The sequence below is a fragment of the Canis lupus genome, chromosome 16 (genome assembly GCF_048164855.1).
Source record: "Canis lupus baileyi chromosome 16, mCanLup2.hap1, whole genome shotgun sequence".
Classification (NCBI taxonomy): Eukaryota; Metazoa; Chordata; class Mammalia; order Carnivora; family Canidae; genus Canis; species Canis lupus.
In genome coordinates, this window is record NC_132853.1 from 13,121,118 (window position 1) to 13,139,181 (window position 18,064).

At 44.4% G+C, this 18,064-nt stretch overlaps 1 protein-coding gene across 4 annotated transcripts in view; it reads left to right on the plus strand.

The window, feature by feature from the left end:
* CACNA1B (calcium voltage-gated channel subunit alpha1 B) overlaps positions 1–18,064 on the plus strand; it is a 195,640-nt gene that overhangs the window by 31,206 nt on the left and 146,370 nt on the right. For all 4 annotated transcript variants that reach the window (XM_072778906.1, XM_072778907.1, XM_072778908.1 and 1 more), the window contains exons 4-6: positions 7,902–7,993; positions 9,200–9,352; positions 10,614–10,804. In XM_072778906.1, the coding sequence (XP_072635007.1) occupies positions 7,902–7,993; positions 9,200–9,352; positions 10,614–10,804 (436 nt within the window). The remainder of the gene's footprint in view (positions 1–7,901; positions 7,994–9,199; positions 9,353–10,613; positions 10,805–18,064) is intronic.

Sequence of the window (18,064 nt, forward strand, 5' to 3'; positions counted from 1 at the left end):
TGCACAGGCTTCCAGTTTTCCATGTCCTCACCAACACATAAACACTTTTTTTCTTTTTTTTTTTTTTTAATAATAGCTATCCTAATGGGTATGAGGTGGTGTAGTTTGGATTTGCACTTCCCCAGTGATTAGTGATGTTGATTGAGCATCTTTTCATATGCTTGTTGGCCATTTGTGTATATTTTTTAATTTAATTTTTTTTGAGAAATATCCATTCCGGTCATTTGCCTATTTTTAAATTGGGTCTTTGTTGTTGTTGAGTTGTAGGAGTTCTTTGTGTATTCTGGGTATTAATCCCTTATTACAGAAATGTTTGTGAATATTTTCTCCCATTCTGTAGGTTGTCTTTTCACTCTTTTGATTGTGCCCTTAAATTTAAAAATTTAAAACTTTTGTGCATCAAAGTTCAATTTACGTGTGTTTTCTTTTATTGCCTATGCTTTTGGTGTCATATCCGAGAAATCATTGCCAAATCCAGTGCCATGAAGATTTTCTCCTATTTTTTTTCCTAAGAGTTTTATAGTTTAAGGTCTTATATCTAGATAAGCAAAGATCCATTTTGAGTTAACTTTATGTATATTCGATAAGGGTCCAACTTATTTTTTTCATGTGAATTTTCAGCTTTCCTAGCACAATTTGGTAAAAAGATTTTCTTCTCCCCATTGAATGGTGTAGGCACTTTTATTGAAAATCAATTGACTATATATGTGATGATTTGTTTCTGGGTTATTATTTATTCTGTTGGTCTATATATCTATCCTTATGCCAGTACCATGTTTTGATTACTGTAGTAAGTTTTGAAATCAGGAAATGTGAGTCTTCCAATTTTGTTCTTTTTCAAGATTATTTTGGCTATTTAGGGTTCCTTGAAAGTCCATATCAATTTTAGGTTGAATTTTTCTATTTCTGCAAAAAATGTCATTGGAGTTTTGATAGGGATTGCATTGAATCTGTAGTTTGCTTTGGGTAGCGTGGACATTTAACAATATTAAGGTTTCCAATTCATGGACATGGGGTGTCTTTCAGTTTGTTTAGTGTTCTTTAATTTCCTTTAGCAATGTTTTATAGTTTTCAGTGTACAAATCTTTCACCTCCTTAGTTAATTTTAATCCTATTTCGTTCTTTTTTTAAAAGATTTTATTTATTTATTCATGAGAGACACAGAGACACAGGCAGAGACAAAGGCAGAGGGAGGAGCAGGCTCCATGCAGGGAGCCTGATGCAGAACTCGATCCTGGGACTCTGGGATCATGCCCTGAGCCAAAGGCAGATGCTTAACTGCTTAGCCACCCAGGAATCCCTATTTAATTCTTTCTTGATGCTACTACAAATGGATAAAAAATTTTTTCTTTTTTGTTTGTTCATTGCAAGTGTATAAATATACAACTTAATTCTTGTTTTGACTTTCTGTCCTGAAGCTTTGCTGAATTCATTCGTTCTGGTAATTTTTAGTGGATTTTCTATAAATTTAGAGTTTTCTACATATGAGATCTGTTGGGATTTTCATTGCAGTTGCATTGAAGTTGTAGATTAATTTGGGGAAAAGAGATATCTAATGGTATTGAATTGTATCATCTGTTAATACGGTTCATTTTAATTATCCCTTTGTTCTTCAAGATGTTTTGTGACTTTTATTATTAAGGTATTGCACTTATTTTATTGAGTTTATCCCTAGATACTCTTGATTTTGTTGCTTTTATGAACAATATTTTTATAACAGCTTTATTGAGATATAATTCACACACTATGAAACTCACCCTTCTAGAGTGTATCATGCATTCAGTGGTTTTCAGTCTAGTCAGACTGTGCGGCCATGATCACTGTCTAATTCCGGATCATTTTCATCACTCCAGAAAGACGTTCCATACCCATTGGAATGATAGTTTTTATTTATTTTTATTTTTTATTTTTTATTTTAAAAAAATCTATTTATTTATTCATGAGACACACACACAGAGAGAGAGAGAGAGAGAGAGAGAGAGGCAGAGACACAGGCAGAGGGAGAAGCAGGCTCCATGCAGGGAGGCTGATATGGGACTTGATCCCTGGTCTCCAGGATCATGCCCTGGGTTGAAGGCAGCGCTAAACCGCTGAGCTACTCGGGCTGCCCGGAATGATAGTTTTTAAAAGTTATATTTTCTAATTGTAAATGAAAATAATCTTTTTTGTATACTTATATATTCTATAGCCTTGCTATAATTATGTATAATTCTATATACTTATATATTGTAAAACTCTTATAGTTTTTCATATATGCTTTTGGGTTTCCTGTGTAGAAATCACATTGCCTTTGAATATGACAGTTTGTTTTCTCCTTTCTAATCTTTATATATTTTATTTCTTTTTCTTTTTTTATTGCCTTGGCTAGGACCTCCATATGATATAAATAGTATACTTGTATTATTCTTTTTTTAAAGATTTTATTTATTTATTCATGAGAGACACAGAGAGAATGAGAGACAGACACAGGCAGAGGGAGAAGCAGGCTCCATGCAGGGAGCCTGATGTGGGACTCGATCCTGGGTCTCCAGGATCACACCCTGGGCCAAAGGCAGCGCTAAACCGCTGAGCCACTCGGGCTACCCTACTTGTATTATTCTTGAATTTAAAGAAGTTGCTCCAAACACATATTGTCAGTTTAAGGGATTTTTCTTTCTATCCCTAATTCTTATTTAATGATATTGAAATTTCATTGAATAATTTTTCTGAAATTTTTGACATGATGACATGGTTTCTGTTTTGATTTTTAATGTGGTGGATTGCATTAATAGTTATTCTACTATTGGCCTATTCTTTATGCTCCTAAGACAACTCATTGGTCATTAAGTATGTACTTTGGAATTTCATTCTAATTAGTAATTTAAGATTTATGTTCATAATTAAGATGTGTATAAAATTCTCTTGTCCTTTTCTTGTTTTGATATCAAGAATATACTAGCATCATAAAATGAATTTGAGATTTTCTTGTATTTTTATTCTCTGAAACAGTTTGTATAACATAGAAATTATCTGTTCTTTGGATGCTCATAGAACTTGTTTGTAAAATTGACTGGGTCCGATGTTTTGCTGGAGGAAACCTGCATCCAAATTCATTTTTATAAATAGTTTTGTTAGTCAGAATTCTGAGACAGCCTCTAAGGTTTCCATCCCTGCCTGTGGTCTTCTCCCCTTGAGTGTGGGAAGGAGCATGGATATGATAGGATATCACTGCCATTGTTAGTTTACCAAACAGTTGACTGAGTTAACTGAAAAGGTCCAACCTAATTAAGTTAATCTTTTTAAAGAGACTGAGCCCTTTGTAAAGTCAGAGAGTTCAGAGGTGTGAGAGGGACTGCTGAGGCCAGCTGGCAAGGACCTGAGCATGGCTGCCAGGAGCCAAGAGAAGCCCCCTGCTGACAGCAGGCCAGTGGGCCTCCAGTTCTACTGCAAAGGATGTGAAGGAGCCAGGAAGCAGGGTTTGCCCTGGGTTAGCCTCTGGGTGACAATGTGGCTGCTTCCACCTTGATCTCAGCCTCATGAGACCCCAGAGAACCTAGTCACGGCATGCCCAGGCTTTGACCTATGGAGCTGGGAGCTAATGGGTGTCTTTTCAAGTCACTAAATTTGTGGCAAGTCTTTACACAGCAATAGAAAACTAATATAATCACTCTTGGTTTATTCAGGTTTTCTACTTCTTCAGTGACTTTTGATAATTAGCATTTGGGGGGATATATCCATTTTATCAGAATTTTATTTTAATGTTGGCATAAAATAGTTAATAACATTCTTTTGTAATTCTAAAAATCTCTCCTGTCTGCGGTTGCATTCCCTGTATGTAAACACATCACCATACATATATATACATATGTGTGCATGTGTGCACAAGTCTGAGCATACACACACATGCATGTGTTTGTATATGTGTGTATCTGCATACAGGTGTACAGATATGTGCACATTCTCTTTTTCTTGATGATTCCTGCCAGAACCTTGTTCATTTTATTCAGTTCAAGTTCATTCAACTTTCAAATTCGGCTTTCTATTATTTTTCTATTTCCTGATTGAACCATGTCTATACTTACCTTTATTATTTCCATTTTTCTCTTTTCTGTAAATTTACTCTGCTGTTCTTTTTTAAGATTCTTGAGACATATCTGTGCTTGGTTTACTTATTTTTAATCTTTAAAAAAGCAAAACATTTTAGTTTATAAATTTCCTCTTAAACATCACTTTAACTGGCCCCCACACATCATAATACGTAGTATTTTTGTTATTGATGGAGTCGAAATTTTTGGTAATTTCTCTTTTTACTTCCTTAGTTAATGAGTTATTTAGCATTTTGAGGGTTTCTATACATATGAATTTTCTTACAGTGTGTTTTTATAGTTGTGTTCTCATTTAATTACATTTATTGAACAGCGGAAGTGTGATGATGTAACTAATTCTTTGAAATTTGCTGAAGCTTTCCTTTTGTGATGTAGGGTATGGACAATTTTCTCTCTTTTTAAAATATTTATTTATTTATTCAAAGTGAGGAGGGGCAGAAGGAGGGGGGAGAGAAACTAAAGCAGGCTCCGCACTGAGTGAAGAGCCCAACATGGGGCTCCATCTCATGACTCTGAGATGAGACCTGAGCCGAAACCAAGAGTCAGATTCCCAGGTGACTGCACCACCCAGCTGCCCCAGACATGTGCAATTTTCAAAGATATTCCTGTGTACTCAGAAAAGGCTATGTTCTCTATTTGTTAGGAGCGGATTCTGATAGGTAATATGGGAAAGATATAGAAGATTAGAACTATATAATAGATCAAGGCTGCTAATTTTAAAAAGACTTATCTATTAGAGAGAGAGAGTGAGAGTACACACATGGGAGTGGCAGGATGGGCAGAGGGAGAAAGAATCTTAAGCAGGGTCCATGCCCAGTGTGGACTCTCACGACCCTGAGATCATGACCTGAGACAAAACCAAGAGTCAGATGCTTACCCAACTGAGCCACTCAGGTGCCACAAGGCTGTTAATTTTGTTTTGATCTTATGTAGCTTTACTGAATTTTGGTATTCAGTCCTTCAGATTATTTTTTTAATATTTTATTTATTTCTTCACAAGAGACATATATATATAGAGAGAGGCAGAGACACAGGCAGAGGGAGAAGCAGGCTCCTTGCAGGAAGCCCAGTGCAGGACTCAATCCCAGGACCCTGAGATCACGACCTGAGCTGAAGGCTGATGCTCAACTGCTGAGCCACCTGGGTGTCCCAGTCCTTCAGATTCTGATAGGAGCTTTGCTAGAATCTTTGACTTGGCTGGAATTTGGGATGATGACTTCTTTTATATCTGAAAATGTTTATTTTAAACTCACTCTTCATTGACAGTTTAGCTGGATATAAAGTTCTAAGATGACCATTACTTTCTGCTGCTCTTTGAAGGTATAATTTGTCTTTTAGCATATTTTTCTTCCAAAGTTAAGTTGTTTTTTCTTTTTAGTTATCCATTTTCTCTAGATACTTTGTCTTTCCTTTTTCTTTCTGGTATCATCTAAGGCTGTCTTTTTATGCTTGGTGTTCTGCAGTTCCTTCCTGTTTCTAGTTGGAAATATTTTCTTTATCTGATTTGTACTTATAGTGCACTTTGAATTTGAGAAGTCATTTTTGTTTTATTTTATTTTTTAAAGGTTTTTAAAGATTGAGAGAGAGGGAGAGAGAGCGAGAGCAAGCCAGCGTGCAAGTAGGGTAAGGAGCAGAGGGAGAGGCAGACTCCCTGCTGAGCAGGGAGCCCAACTCTGGGCTTGACCCCAGGACTCTGGGATTATGACCCAAGCCAAAGGCAGTAGCTTAACCAACTGAGTCACCCAGGTGTCCCAAGAAGTCATTTTTCATTCTGGGAATTTCTTAGCTGCTACCTCTTCAAATGTTGCTTCTTCACCATCTCCCCCATTCTCTTCCACAGCTCATACTGGGTGTGTGCTGGGCATGTGATCTAATCTCCATATTGCTCAATATCTCTCTCATGTTCCTTCCTTGGCTTTTTGATGTCTGTGGGTGAGTTCCTCAGTACTAGCCTCTGTACTGTTTTCTAAACCATTAATGCTCGCAAACTGTGTCTCCAACCCAGAATGTAATTTATTACTGTTACTATTATTATTGATATTATTTCAATAACTATTTGCTTATTGACAAAACTTTTAGCTAGTCTTTAAAATACCTACCTGTTTCTGGCTTTGTTTGTTTCATACTTTGCTGATTTCATCAGAACAAAATTAATCTTCCAATAGTCCATTTCAATAGTTGAAATGGCTTTGGGTTTCCTCATGTGCTCTGGATTTTTGGTTTAAATAGGTATTTTCTTGTTGCCTTTCTCTTCCTTTCCATGGAGAGTTTCATCTTATTTTGACTGCAGCTCCATCTCAAATTCTATTCTCACTGCCAGGTATCTTAAGCAGGGGGGCACAAGGCCTTCTTCAGCAAGAGTCCAGGATGCATTCTAAAAGCAGAGCCACCAGGATTATTGGTGCATTAGATGTTGAGTGATGGGGAGAGAGGGCTTGAGGTTGAAACTGTGGTTGTGACTGAAATAACAATTGAGGAGTAGTGCTCACTGAGTGGGTATCAGGGACGAAGCAAGGTCAGGGGTAAGAATCAAAGTTCTTAGTCACCACAATGTGACAGCTCTGGACTTTTTAAAGAAGTACATTTCAACACTTTTAAACATTAACGTTTAAAAAATAGTTCTTTAATTATATAATGCTTGATATACTTTTTTGGTATCCAAGTGGAAATGTTAAAAAGGCGGTTGGATGTATGAGTCCTCAGTTCCAGATTTGAGTTAAAGATGTGTGATTATGAGTGATGAGCATGCTGTGGTATTCAGGGCTATGGCGTAGGTCCAGTTGGGAGTGAGCCCAGGGGCATCCATGTCTTGAGTCTGGTGGACGAGGCAACGGAGGCAGTAAGGACCTGGAGGGACTCCTGGGGGGCTCAGGGGAAATGAGAGAGTTGACCAAAGGGCAGAAAAGAAACTGTTTAGAGAGGGAGATATTGCTGTTGGGGTGGCAAGACAGAGTCTCAAACAGCATTTCAGTGGGACGGTACAGGTGAGAGCTTGATGGGGACCGCTAATGGAGGCCTGTGATGGTGGGGAGACCCAGGACCGACCATCTGATTTGAGCTCTGGTGTGAAGGGAGCAGAGAAATGTGCCCTGCTGACAGGTGGATGTCAGATGTTTTGTTTTGTTTTAATTTTTATTTATTTATGATAGTCACACAGAGAGAGAGAGAGGCAGAGACATAGGCAGAGGGAGAAGCAGGCTCCATGCACCGGGAGCCCGACTTGGGATTCGATCCCGGGTCTCCAGGATCGCGCCCTGGGCCAAAGGCAGGCACTAAACTGCTGCGCCACCCAGGGATCCCTGTTTTGTTTTTGAAATGGGAGACATTGGAATATGTTTTTCTGCTAATGGAACTGATTGTGATGGCTTTCCTGAGACCCCTGAACCCTTTCTTTCACCTTTCTGGCCCCACTCTGCCATTCTCCTAAGAGAAGGTGAAGAAGGCCATGTGTGGCACCTGCTCTGGAAAATCAGCCTTATTTTATCCCTGTTTCTACTCCTTCTCACCTTGTGAGGCTGCTTGCAGTGCAGTGGGGGTTGGTTTGGGGACCTGGTTCTGGCTTAGATTTAGTTGGAGGGTGGATTAAAGGCCAGGCCAGGTACCAGAGACCAAGTGTCCTCTCAGGGTGATTCCTTTGAGCTGGGGGGTCACGCTGTGGGGACATCTGAATTTACTCCTTGCTTCTCCCTGCCTGGCAGGCCCCACACCCTGTGCTAGTCCTGTGTTTGGACGGTGGGGATGTGGGTGATGGGGCATGTGTTCGCCTCTGACCTGAGTATGGAATCCCTTATTTTCCTCCTTTTCTTTTCCTGCCAGGATCCTGGCCACGGCTGGCACTGACTTTGACCTGCGGACCCTGCGGGCTGTGCGCGTGCTCAGGCCCCTGAAGCTGGTGTCTGGGATTCCAAGTGAGTCTGGCAAAAGCAACCAGGCCCAAGTCTAACCATCTCCCCCAAGCCCACCACAGCTATGGCCACTGTTAAGCCCTAACCAGAGGGCCCTTTAGGAACCAGGTGTGAGGAGCCTGGAATTCCCTGTGAAAGCCCAGACAGTGATCCTGTTGTTTTGCCCTGACTTGGCTTCCCCAGATGGAAGCTTTGTTTCTCCTCATGCTCTCTGCTCTATTTCCAGCTCTTTGCTGCTTTCTTTTTCTGGGGTCAATGCACAGATAAGAGATTGAGCAAGGCAGTGGGCAGGATGCCTGAGAAAATAGTCAGAGGCTGCAAAGGACCACCTATCTTGGCTCAGGCCTGGCAGGGCCACAGAGAATGAGGCCAGGTTAAGACAGGCTCCTGGATTCAGCTGCCCAAGGAGCCGAGCCTGGGCAGGAGGATGGCCAGGGCTGAGAGGCAGGAGTGACCCTGGCCCCTGTTCATCCACTCCAATGAGAAGCTTGGCATCAGTTTTTCTGAGAGCCCTGAGTGGGCAGGGACCCAGGGATGTACCTGAGGCCACTGTAGGGAAGCCCCTGTTCTGCCCCAAGACTCTGCTAGGCAAAAGCTCTGGCCTGTATCTAAGAGATGGGCCAGATGGGAACGGAATTATGGGGCTGAGCTTCCCCTGTGTGCTGAGTTCTTTTGGCCTGGATGCACCCTGCCTTGGGGTCAGTGATAAGACACTCCTGCGAGCAGTCCCCTCCTTCACTTCCCTTAAGGAGTTGGGTCTGTCAGGACCTCCTGCACTTCTCTCCCAGGATCTCCTGCTCTCAGCCTCCAGAATCTTCTGCTTTCTCCTCCCAGCATTGCCTCCCCACCGTAGGATCCTCTGCTCTCGCTCCACTCAGAGCCCTTCATAGGTCCACACATCTCATCAGCACATGCTCTCCAGCAGATGCCCCACACTCTGCTCCTCCCCTACTCTCAGTCTATTTCCCTCCAAGACTTATGTTTGTTCCCCTACCCTGAGGACTCTCGTGTAAGCACATGTGGTTCCCCCAAGACTCATGCTTCCCCACAGTCCCCGCCCCATCCCTACATTGCAGGCTCCTCCCTCAGCACCTTTCCCCGGGATGCCCGGTGCTACCCAGCCCAGGCTGTGGTAGCACCGAGCCCCTGTCCGAGCCCCTGTCCTGCCCACCGGCTCTGACCTGCCCTGCTCGGGCTACTCTGGCCCAGGTTTGCAGGTGGTGCTCAAGTCTATCATGAAGGCCATGGTTCCACTCCTACAGATCGGGCTGCTTCTCTTCTTCGCCATCCTCATGTTCGCGATCATTGGCCTTGAGTTCTACATGGGCAAATTCCACAAGGCCTGTTTCTCCAACAGCACAGGTGAGGCCTGGCAGGACCCCTTAGTCCCCTCCTCATTCCTCCAGGAGACAGGCCCGGCTCTAGGTCTGGCCTTACAGGTGCCAGACGAGTGGGGTGGAGCTTGTGTTCTGGTGGGGGACACACAGCATGACCTGGAGAACAAAGATACGTGGACAAAGACATGAGCACAGTGACTGTACATTGTACTGATTTCTAGGGAAAAAGCAAAAGGGGAACTTGCAGTAGAATAATTTGGGAGCCTAATTCGCAGAAACCAGCCTGGGAGGCCTCTCTCCCGAGGTGACAGTGGGGCAGCCATCAGGGTGCAGGGAGGGGGATTGCTGGGTGGCCACTGGGCCAGGGAGCACCAGTTACAGGAACAGTGTGTGAGAGGCCGGAGCAAGGAGCAGTGAGAATAGGGCGAAACCATGAGGCATTCATGGCTGTGGGGGGAACTGTGTGTGTCATTCTGGAGAACTCAGGAAGGTGGTGGGGGGCTCCACGTGAGCAGAGACATCATCCCAGTCTTCTCGCTGCTCTGGAGAGGCCGAGGCAGAGACGGGCTTGGGCAGGAGGCTGATGTCTCGATCTGGGAGGAACAGTGGCTGTGACCAGGTGCTTTGCTGCAGGTGGTCAGAGTGGGGCAGGTTCTGGGTGTATTTTGCAGTGAGGCTGATGAGCAATATGATCATGTCCATCGATGTAGAGGAAGCTCTTACTAAAATTTATATCATTCATGATTTTTAAAAACCTCTTCTCAAGGCTGGTAGAAGCATATCCATGCTGCAGGGGCCAACGTAGTGAGGACCCTACCCAGGCCCCCAGCCATCCTCCGGCCATGTGTCGGGTGGGCTCTGAGCCAACCTGCCTGATAAACAGGGACTGCAGTGGCTGCATCCAGGCAGACAGGCCGATCCGCGCATGAGGAGAGTCTCGGTGGTGGCTTGGCTGTGGGGAAAAGGAGAAACCAGGTGGTAGTGGCAGGAAGAATTGGGTGTTAGGGCTTCTTTTTTTAAATTTTCAAGTGATAAGTCCTGAGCATGGTTCAAGGATGAGGGGCAAGTTCCAGTCAAGAGGGAGAGGTTGACCAGGAGTTCCTGGGAGGGTTGGTCTAAACTCAGGTGAAGGTAGGCTGTAGGCACAGGGAGAGAGCTGGTGCAAGGACGGGTGGTGGGAAGTTGAGGGAGGATTTCTATCAGGTCTCCACAGCCCAGGAATCCCAGCAGAGGTTCGAGAACTTGGTGTTTCTGGGCTCAGGGTCTGTGCTTCATTCTCTTCACAGATCCAGATCCAGTGGGGGACTTCCCCTGTGGCAAGGAGGCCCCGGCCCGGCTGTGTGAGGGTGACACTGAATGTCGGGAGTACTGGCCAGGGCCCAACTTTGGCATCACCAACTTTGACAATATCCTGTTTGCCATCTTGACAGTATTCCAGTGCATCACCATGGAGGGCTGGACTGACATCCTCTACAATGTGAGTTGTGTCTTGGCCCTGGGACAGTGGATGGGCTCTGGAGCTCCTGGGGTCCCATTTGGGGTGAGGTTTCTGACCTCAGAGCCTCTGCCCGTCCCCTAGCTCCTTCCTCCACCGTAGGATGAAATGCCTTCCTTCAGGTGGCTCCTCCAAGGGCCCACTATTATCACTGTCAACTCAAACTCTTGACCTTGGCTCTAGGGTGTCCAGGATAGCTCTTTGTGTGAAAGTAACACTAAGGGCTACTGGATGCTACTGCTGATGGTTGAGATGGCTGCAGCACGATCCCTCAGGCTCGCTGCAAGCTTGCTCCAAGTTAGGTCCTGTGTGAAGTGTCTCATCCCTATTAACTCATAGAATCATCTCAAGAAGCCCATCGTACAAGGAAGAAACAGGCATGGAGAGGCTGTTTAATCTGCTCAAGGCCTTAAGACTAGTGGCGGCTTGCTGGGAACTACTATTTAAGCTATCCCTGCTGGGGTTTTCTGGATGGACTGAGGGGTGGTGAAGCTTACTGGCCTCTCCTTGTCCCTAGGCTGCCTGATGAAGACAGAGGAGGGCAGGGTTTCGGGCTGCATGGAGCTAATGCTTAGGGAGACCTCTCTGATGGTGCTGAGGTCAGAGCATGTGTCTTGCACATTTGTGTCTTTTTTGCTGTGTCTTCTGGTGCTGTTTCCTCTCAGTCTTCTTGCCCATTAGGGTGCCTGCCTGTCACAGCAGTGTATGCAGGGCAGTCTGGGTTAGTGCCCATAACAGAAGATGGGCTAAGGCCTTTCCCTGGTGACTCCTCTCACTCCCACCTCCCCTCCGTGTGAAGCTGTCCTTGGAGGACTCTACCATGAATTCTTGAGCAGATTTCTGTCTCTTTTTTTATGTGATGAAACCCCTAGCTGCCTTCTACCCCCTAGAGCCTTGTGAGTTGCCAGGGCATAAGCACAATTAAATGAGTCCCTCAGGGACTTTAGGAGGTAGAGAAAGAAGGTACACAGGAGCTAGGAATCTTGGAAGGTTTGGCTGGAGAGGTACAGTGGGTAGATTGCTGTGTCCTGGATAGCTGGAGTATGCTGTGTTCAGGTATTGGGGGGTAGAGGACCCTGCAGCACAAGGTACTTTACATTGATCCTGCCACTCATATGCTGATGTGTGGTTTGGGTTACAAGCCCCTGGAGCCTAGAGAGGAAATGATGGTGGTATAAGCTGGTGGCATGATGGACGGGATGAAAGGGACAGGATGGAACCCTTTGCCCTATGCCTTCTGCCTGGGTTCATAGAGACCCAGGTGGATCTCAGAGCTGGGCATCTAGCAGATACCTGGTGAATGCTCATTGAGGAGGCACAGAGAAGAGGAGGAGCTAGGAAAAGCTGGCCTGAAGTTCCTTGAACCAGATCCCTCCATGGAATGGGAGTTGTGTCTTATGAGGCTCTGTTTAATTGAGGAAAAGAGAACAGGCACAAAGGCAGTTCTGAGGAGCTTGGCTGTTCTCTTCCTGTAGCCAATCAAAGAGCAGTTTCCCAAAGACAGACCCTAAAAATAGCTCTGAGCTGGCCACATCCCTGCCAACCCCACCTGAACAAGGAGTGCTAGAACAGGTTTCTACAGATTTCAGTGCCCACTGGGACTTGGCCACTGGCCCAGGTGACTCAGACTGGTGGGTCTGTGCCCTGTGGGGGATGGGGCTGGGCAGGAACTCAACCCCGGGGCAGCACACACTGGTCAAGAGAGCCACAGAGGATTCATCGGACACATATTTTCATGGGACTCATCAGGCTCTGGACACTCCCGAAGCCGCTCCCTGTACAGTGGCGAGCAGGAGGCATTCAGTAAGGGCCTAATAATGGCAAGTGCTCTGAAGAGGAGCAGGTAGTGATGAGTTAGAGAACCTTGTGAAGCTAAGGCCTGGCAAGGTCTGGAAGCCAAACATGCAGGTGTTATGAGATTTTGCACCGGGGGTTTGGCATGGCACCAGGCCACAGTGACTGCAGTCAGCTGAGGCTGGTGCCCAGAGCAGGTGGCCAAGGTCTGACTGGGTCCACGCTCCACACTAATAGGGTGGGTTTTTGCAAATCAGGCAGGGTTTTTGAAGGGGATTCTTTGGAGAGTTAGAGCCTGCCTCTTTCCTCAGCCCAGCGAGAGGGGCTTTTATGATCCTTTCAGACCCGCTCCCTGAGTGTAGAGGCCAAGTGACAGTGCCTGCCCTTTAGGGGCAGGAGCCATGGGCCCGCAGTGGTGGGCAGAAGGGAGGGAGGTGGAGAGCATGCTTGGTGTTGGGAACAGGGGAGAACGTGTGAGTGTTTCTCACGGACAGACCAGCTGTAGCTGAGGGGTTGTGGGCAGCCAGCAGCCCTTCTGAATTCTGACCAGGGGAATGATGAAGTCTTAGCAGAGAACATCTGTTCAGGACAGACTGCTAGAAAATTGGTGGTGGGGGGTGAAGGAGTTCTCCTTCAGTCCTTCTGTGACTGAAGGAGAAATGGCTTGCCTGTATTTTGAAAAGTAAGTGAAGTCAAATGGGGTCCTGGAAGATACACTGAAGTGCCTTGTGAGAGACCAGTCAGCAGGAAATTTCTGTCAGGCCCAGAGAGACAAGATTATCTCAGGGCAGCACCCTGAGAACTTGCCCGTCCCCCTCCGCTCCCTTCCTGGCCTGGATTGTGTTGGGGTCAATAACCCAGCAGCAAGCTGGGGAAGAAGGAGCAGTGTTAGGCGTGGAGGGGCAAAGAGGGGCCACGCCTCCGTCGCACCATGAAAGCAGCCAGCTGTGGCAGGCCAGCCCAAAGAGTACAGATTCTCAGCGTGAAGCATGTTAAACAGTTTTATTGCCAGCTGGGACTGGACACTTAATTACTGAATTGAGACTGTGTTTTCTACTTGAGGTGATTGGAGAACTTTCTGTTACTCAGGAGTTATCAAAAAAGTCGTAAGACTTATCTCAATTTTTATCCAGGGACATGAATACGTTCAAAGGGACATTAGAAGATAAATAAGTAGGCTTATGACAACGTACGTATCTATGAGAACATATGTATTCATGAGAATATACGTATTTATGAGAACATACATATTCATGAGAACATACATACATACATACATACATACATACATATGACTTTGCATATGTTCATTGAACTGGTTACATAAAGATGTGAAGAAGGGGTGTTCAGATGTGTAGGTTCCAAGGCTGTGTTTTACAGTTAGCATAGGTAGGGCTTGTTCATCAACTGAATGTGCAATGTGAGAAAAGGAAGAGCCAAAGATGTGACTTCAGCGACTAGGAGAGGTGGTGTCTTTTCTTGAGAAGGGAGACTTGGGAGCGAGATATTTGCTCAGTTTTGTTTCATTGGATGAGTAGTAGAGCTCAAGGACCCTGCTTTGGCTGCATAATGTTTCAGAGAACTATTTTCACGCTAAGTATGCAGTGACATAGCGGAGAGGAGACGGTAGGGCTGAGAGTGTCTGCCTGAGGTCATGGATGGTGTTCCACATTATGGGAGATGATTGGCCCAGTAAGGGCTGTAGAAAGAGAAGCAAAGGAGGCCAAAGACTGAGCCCTCTCCAACTTGGCTGTGGAGGGAAGTTCTAGCGTTCAGAAGCTGAGCAGGAAAAAAGGAGCTGGCAGAGAGACCAAGGTGGAGCCGTTGAGGCAGGGTAAGAACAATACCATGAGCTTGTCTTGGAAGCAGAGCTAAGGAAAAAAGTTTTCAGAAAGCGATCAACCAGGATCAGGTGTCTCTGAGAGGTCGAGAAAGATGCTGCTAAACTTGACAGGAGCAGTGTCAGCAATGGGGGTAGGACCTTGGAACGTGCAGGAGATGGAATGAGGGCAGCGGAGAGAGTCAGCTCTTTCCCGGGGTTTCCCGGGAGGGGTAGTGGCAGGTAAGCGAGGGAGATTTGAGGACTGGCTGTTTTTGTAAACCTAAACTTTGAGATAATTCAGGGTTTATGTGCAGTTGTAGGAAATCTGTCAAGAGATCTCCTGTGTCCTCTCATGGTGATAACCTGCAGAAGTATCACCACCAGAATGCTGGTGTGGGCACAGTGGAGACAGGGAACCTTCCATCCCAGCAGGATCCCTGCGTAACCTCCTGTAGCCGCACCCACTTCTCTCTTACCTCGTCCATCCCTGTTAATCACTGATCTTTTGGCCATATCTGCAATTTCAAGGAGTTCCCGTAAATGAAACCATAGTCTCTGTAACTTTTTGGTGTTGACTTCATTTCACTCACATGATTCTTTGTGGATTCACCCAGATTACTGTGTGTCAGCAGTTGATTCCCCTTGATCCCTAGCAGTCTTCTGTGGTGTGGGTGGACTCTACAGTTTGCTTAACGTTCATTGAGTTCCATTGTATTCCATGGTATATATAGACCATGTCTTCTTACCCATTCATCTGTCCAGGACATCATGGCTCCTTCCACAGTTTGGCTATTGTGGACATTGCTGCTGTGAACATTGGGGTGCAGGTGTTCCCGTGTTTCACTGCATCTGTATCTTTGAGGTAAATACCCAGTAGTGCAGTTGCTGGGTCATAGGATAGCTCTATTTTTAACTCTTTGAGGAACCTCCACACAGTTTTCCAGAATGGCTGCACCAGTTTGCATTCCCACCAACAGTGCAAGAGGTTCCTCTTTTTCCACATCCTCTCCAACATTTTTTGTTTCTTGTCTTGTTAATTTTCATCATTCTCACTGGTATGAGGTGGTATCTCATTGAGGTTTTGATTTGTATTTCCCTGATGGCAAGTGATGTGGAGCATGTTTTCATGTGCTTGTTGGCCATGTGTATGTCTTCTCTAGAGAAATGTATGTTCATGTCTTCTGCCCATTTCATGATCGGATTGTTTGTTTCTTGGGTGTTGAGTTTAATAAGCTTTTTCTAGATCTTGGATACTAGCCCTTATCTGATGTGGCATTTGCAAATATCTTCTCCCATTCTGCAGGTTGTCTTTTAGTTTTGTTGACTGTTTTCTTTTGCTGTGAAGAAGCTTTTTATCTTAAGTCCCAATAATTCATTTTTGCTTTTGTTTCCCTTGCCTTCATAGATGTATCTTGCAATAAGTTGCTGTGGCCAAGTTCAAAAAGGTTGTTGCCTGTGTTCTCTTCTAGGATTTTGATGGATTCTTGTCTTACATTTAGATCTTTAAGCCGTTTTGAGTTTATCTTTGTGTCTGGTGTAAGAGACTGGTCCAGTTTCATTCTTCTGCATTTGGCTGCCCAACTTCCCAGCACCATTTAATGAAGAGACTGTCCTTTTTCTAGTGGATAGTCTTTCTGGCCTTGTCAAATATTAGTTGACCATAGAGCGGAGGGTCCATTTCTGGGTTCTCTGTTCTGTTCCATTGATTTAGGTGTCTGTTTTTGTGCCAGGCCCACACTGTCTTAATGATCACAGCTTTGTAATACAGCTTGAAATCCGGCATTGTGATGCACCAGGCTTTGGTTTTCTTTTTCAGCATTCCTCTGGCTATTCAGGGTCTTTTCTGATTCCATATAAATCTTAAGATTATTTGTTCCAACTCCATGAAGAAAGTCCATGGTATTTTGATAGGGATTGAATTGAATGTGTAAGTTGCCCTGGGTAGCATAGACATTTTCACAATATTTATTCTTCCAATCCATGAGCGTGGAATGTTTTTCCATCTCTTTATGTCTTCCTCAATTTCTTTCAGAAGTGTTCTGTAGTTTTTAGGGTATAGATCCTTTATCTCTTTGGTTATGTTTATTCCTAGGTAACTTATGGTTTTGGGTGCAATTGTAAATGGGATTGATTCCTTAATTTCTCTATCTTCTATCCCATTGTTAGTGTATAGAAATGCCACTGATTTCTGTGCATTGATTTTGTATCCTGCCACATTGCTAAATTGCTGTATGAGTTCTAGCAATCTTGTGGTGGAGACTTTTGGGTGTTCTTTTTTATTTTTTTTTAAGATTTTATTTATTTATGTATTTATTCGAGAGAGAGGCAGAGATATAGACAGAGGGAGAAGTAGGTTCCCTGTGGAGCCTGATGCCTGGAACCCTGTAGGTTCCCAGGACCCCAGGATCACGACCTGAGCCAAAGGCAGATGCTCAACCATTGAGCCACCCAGGTGCTACTCTTTTGGGTTTTCTATGTACAATATCATTTCATTAGCGAAGAGGGAGAGTTTGACTTGTCAATTTGAATGCCTTTTATTTCTTTTTGTTGTCTGACTGCTCAGGCTAGGACTTCTAGCACTATGTCAAATAATAGTGGTGAGGGTGGACATCCCTGTAGTGGGGGAAAAGCTCTCAGTTTTTCCCCATTGAGAATGATATTTGCTGTGGGATTTTCATAGATGGCTTTTAAGATGCTGAGGAATGTTCCCTCTATCCCTACACTCTGAAGAGTTTTGATCAGGAATGGATGCTATATTTTGTCAAATGCTCTCTCTGCATCTATTGAGCAGATCATATGGTTCTTGTTTTTTCTCTTATTGATGTGATCTATCACATTGATTGTTTATGAGTGTTGAACCACCTGGGGACAAATCTCACTTGGTCATGGTGAATAATATATTTTTTTAAATTTTATTTATTTATTCATGAGAGACACAGGGAGAGGGAGAAACAGGCTCCATGCAGGGACCCGGATGTGGGACTCAATCCCGGGACTCCAGGATCACGCTCTGGGCCAAAGGCAGGCGCTAAACCACTGAGCCACCCAGGGATCCCTGAATAATCTTCTTAATGTTGTGTTGGATCCTATTGGCTAGTATCTTGGTGAGGCTTTTTGCATTCGTGTTCATCAGGGATATTGGTCTATAATTCTCCTTTTTGGTGGAAGTCTTTGTCTGGTTTTGGGATCAAGGTAATGCTGGCCTCATAAAATGAGTTTGGAAGTATTCTCTCCCTTTCTATCCTTTGGAACAGCTTTAGTAGAATAGGTATTATTTCTTCTTTAAATGTTTGATAGAATTCCCCTGGGAAGCCATCTGGCCCTGGACTTTTGTGTCTTGGGAGGTTTTTGATGACTGCTTCAATTTCCTTGCTGGTTATTGGCCTGTTCAGGTTTTCTATTTCTTCCTGTCTCAGTTTTGGTAATCTGTAGGTTTCCAGAAATGCATCCGTTTCTTCTAGATTGCCTAATTTGTTGACATATACCTGTTCGTAATGTTTTTAAAATCATTTGTATTTCCTTGATATTAGTTGTGATCTCTCCTCTTTCCTTTGTGATTTTGTTAAATTGAGTCTTTTCTTTTTTCTTTTTAATAAGGCTGGCTAATGGTTTATCTATCTTATTAA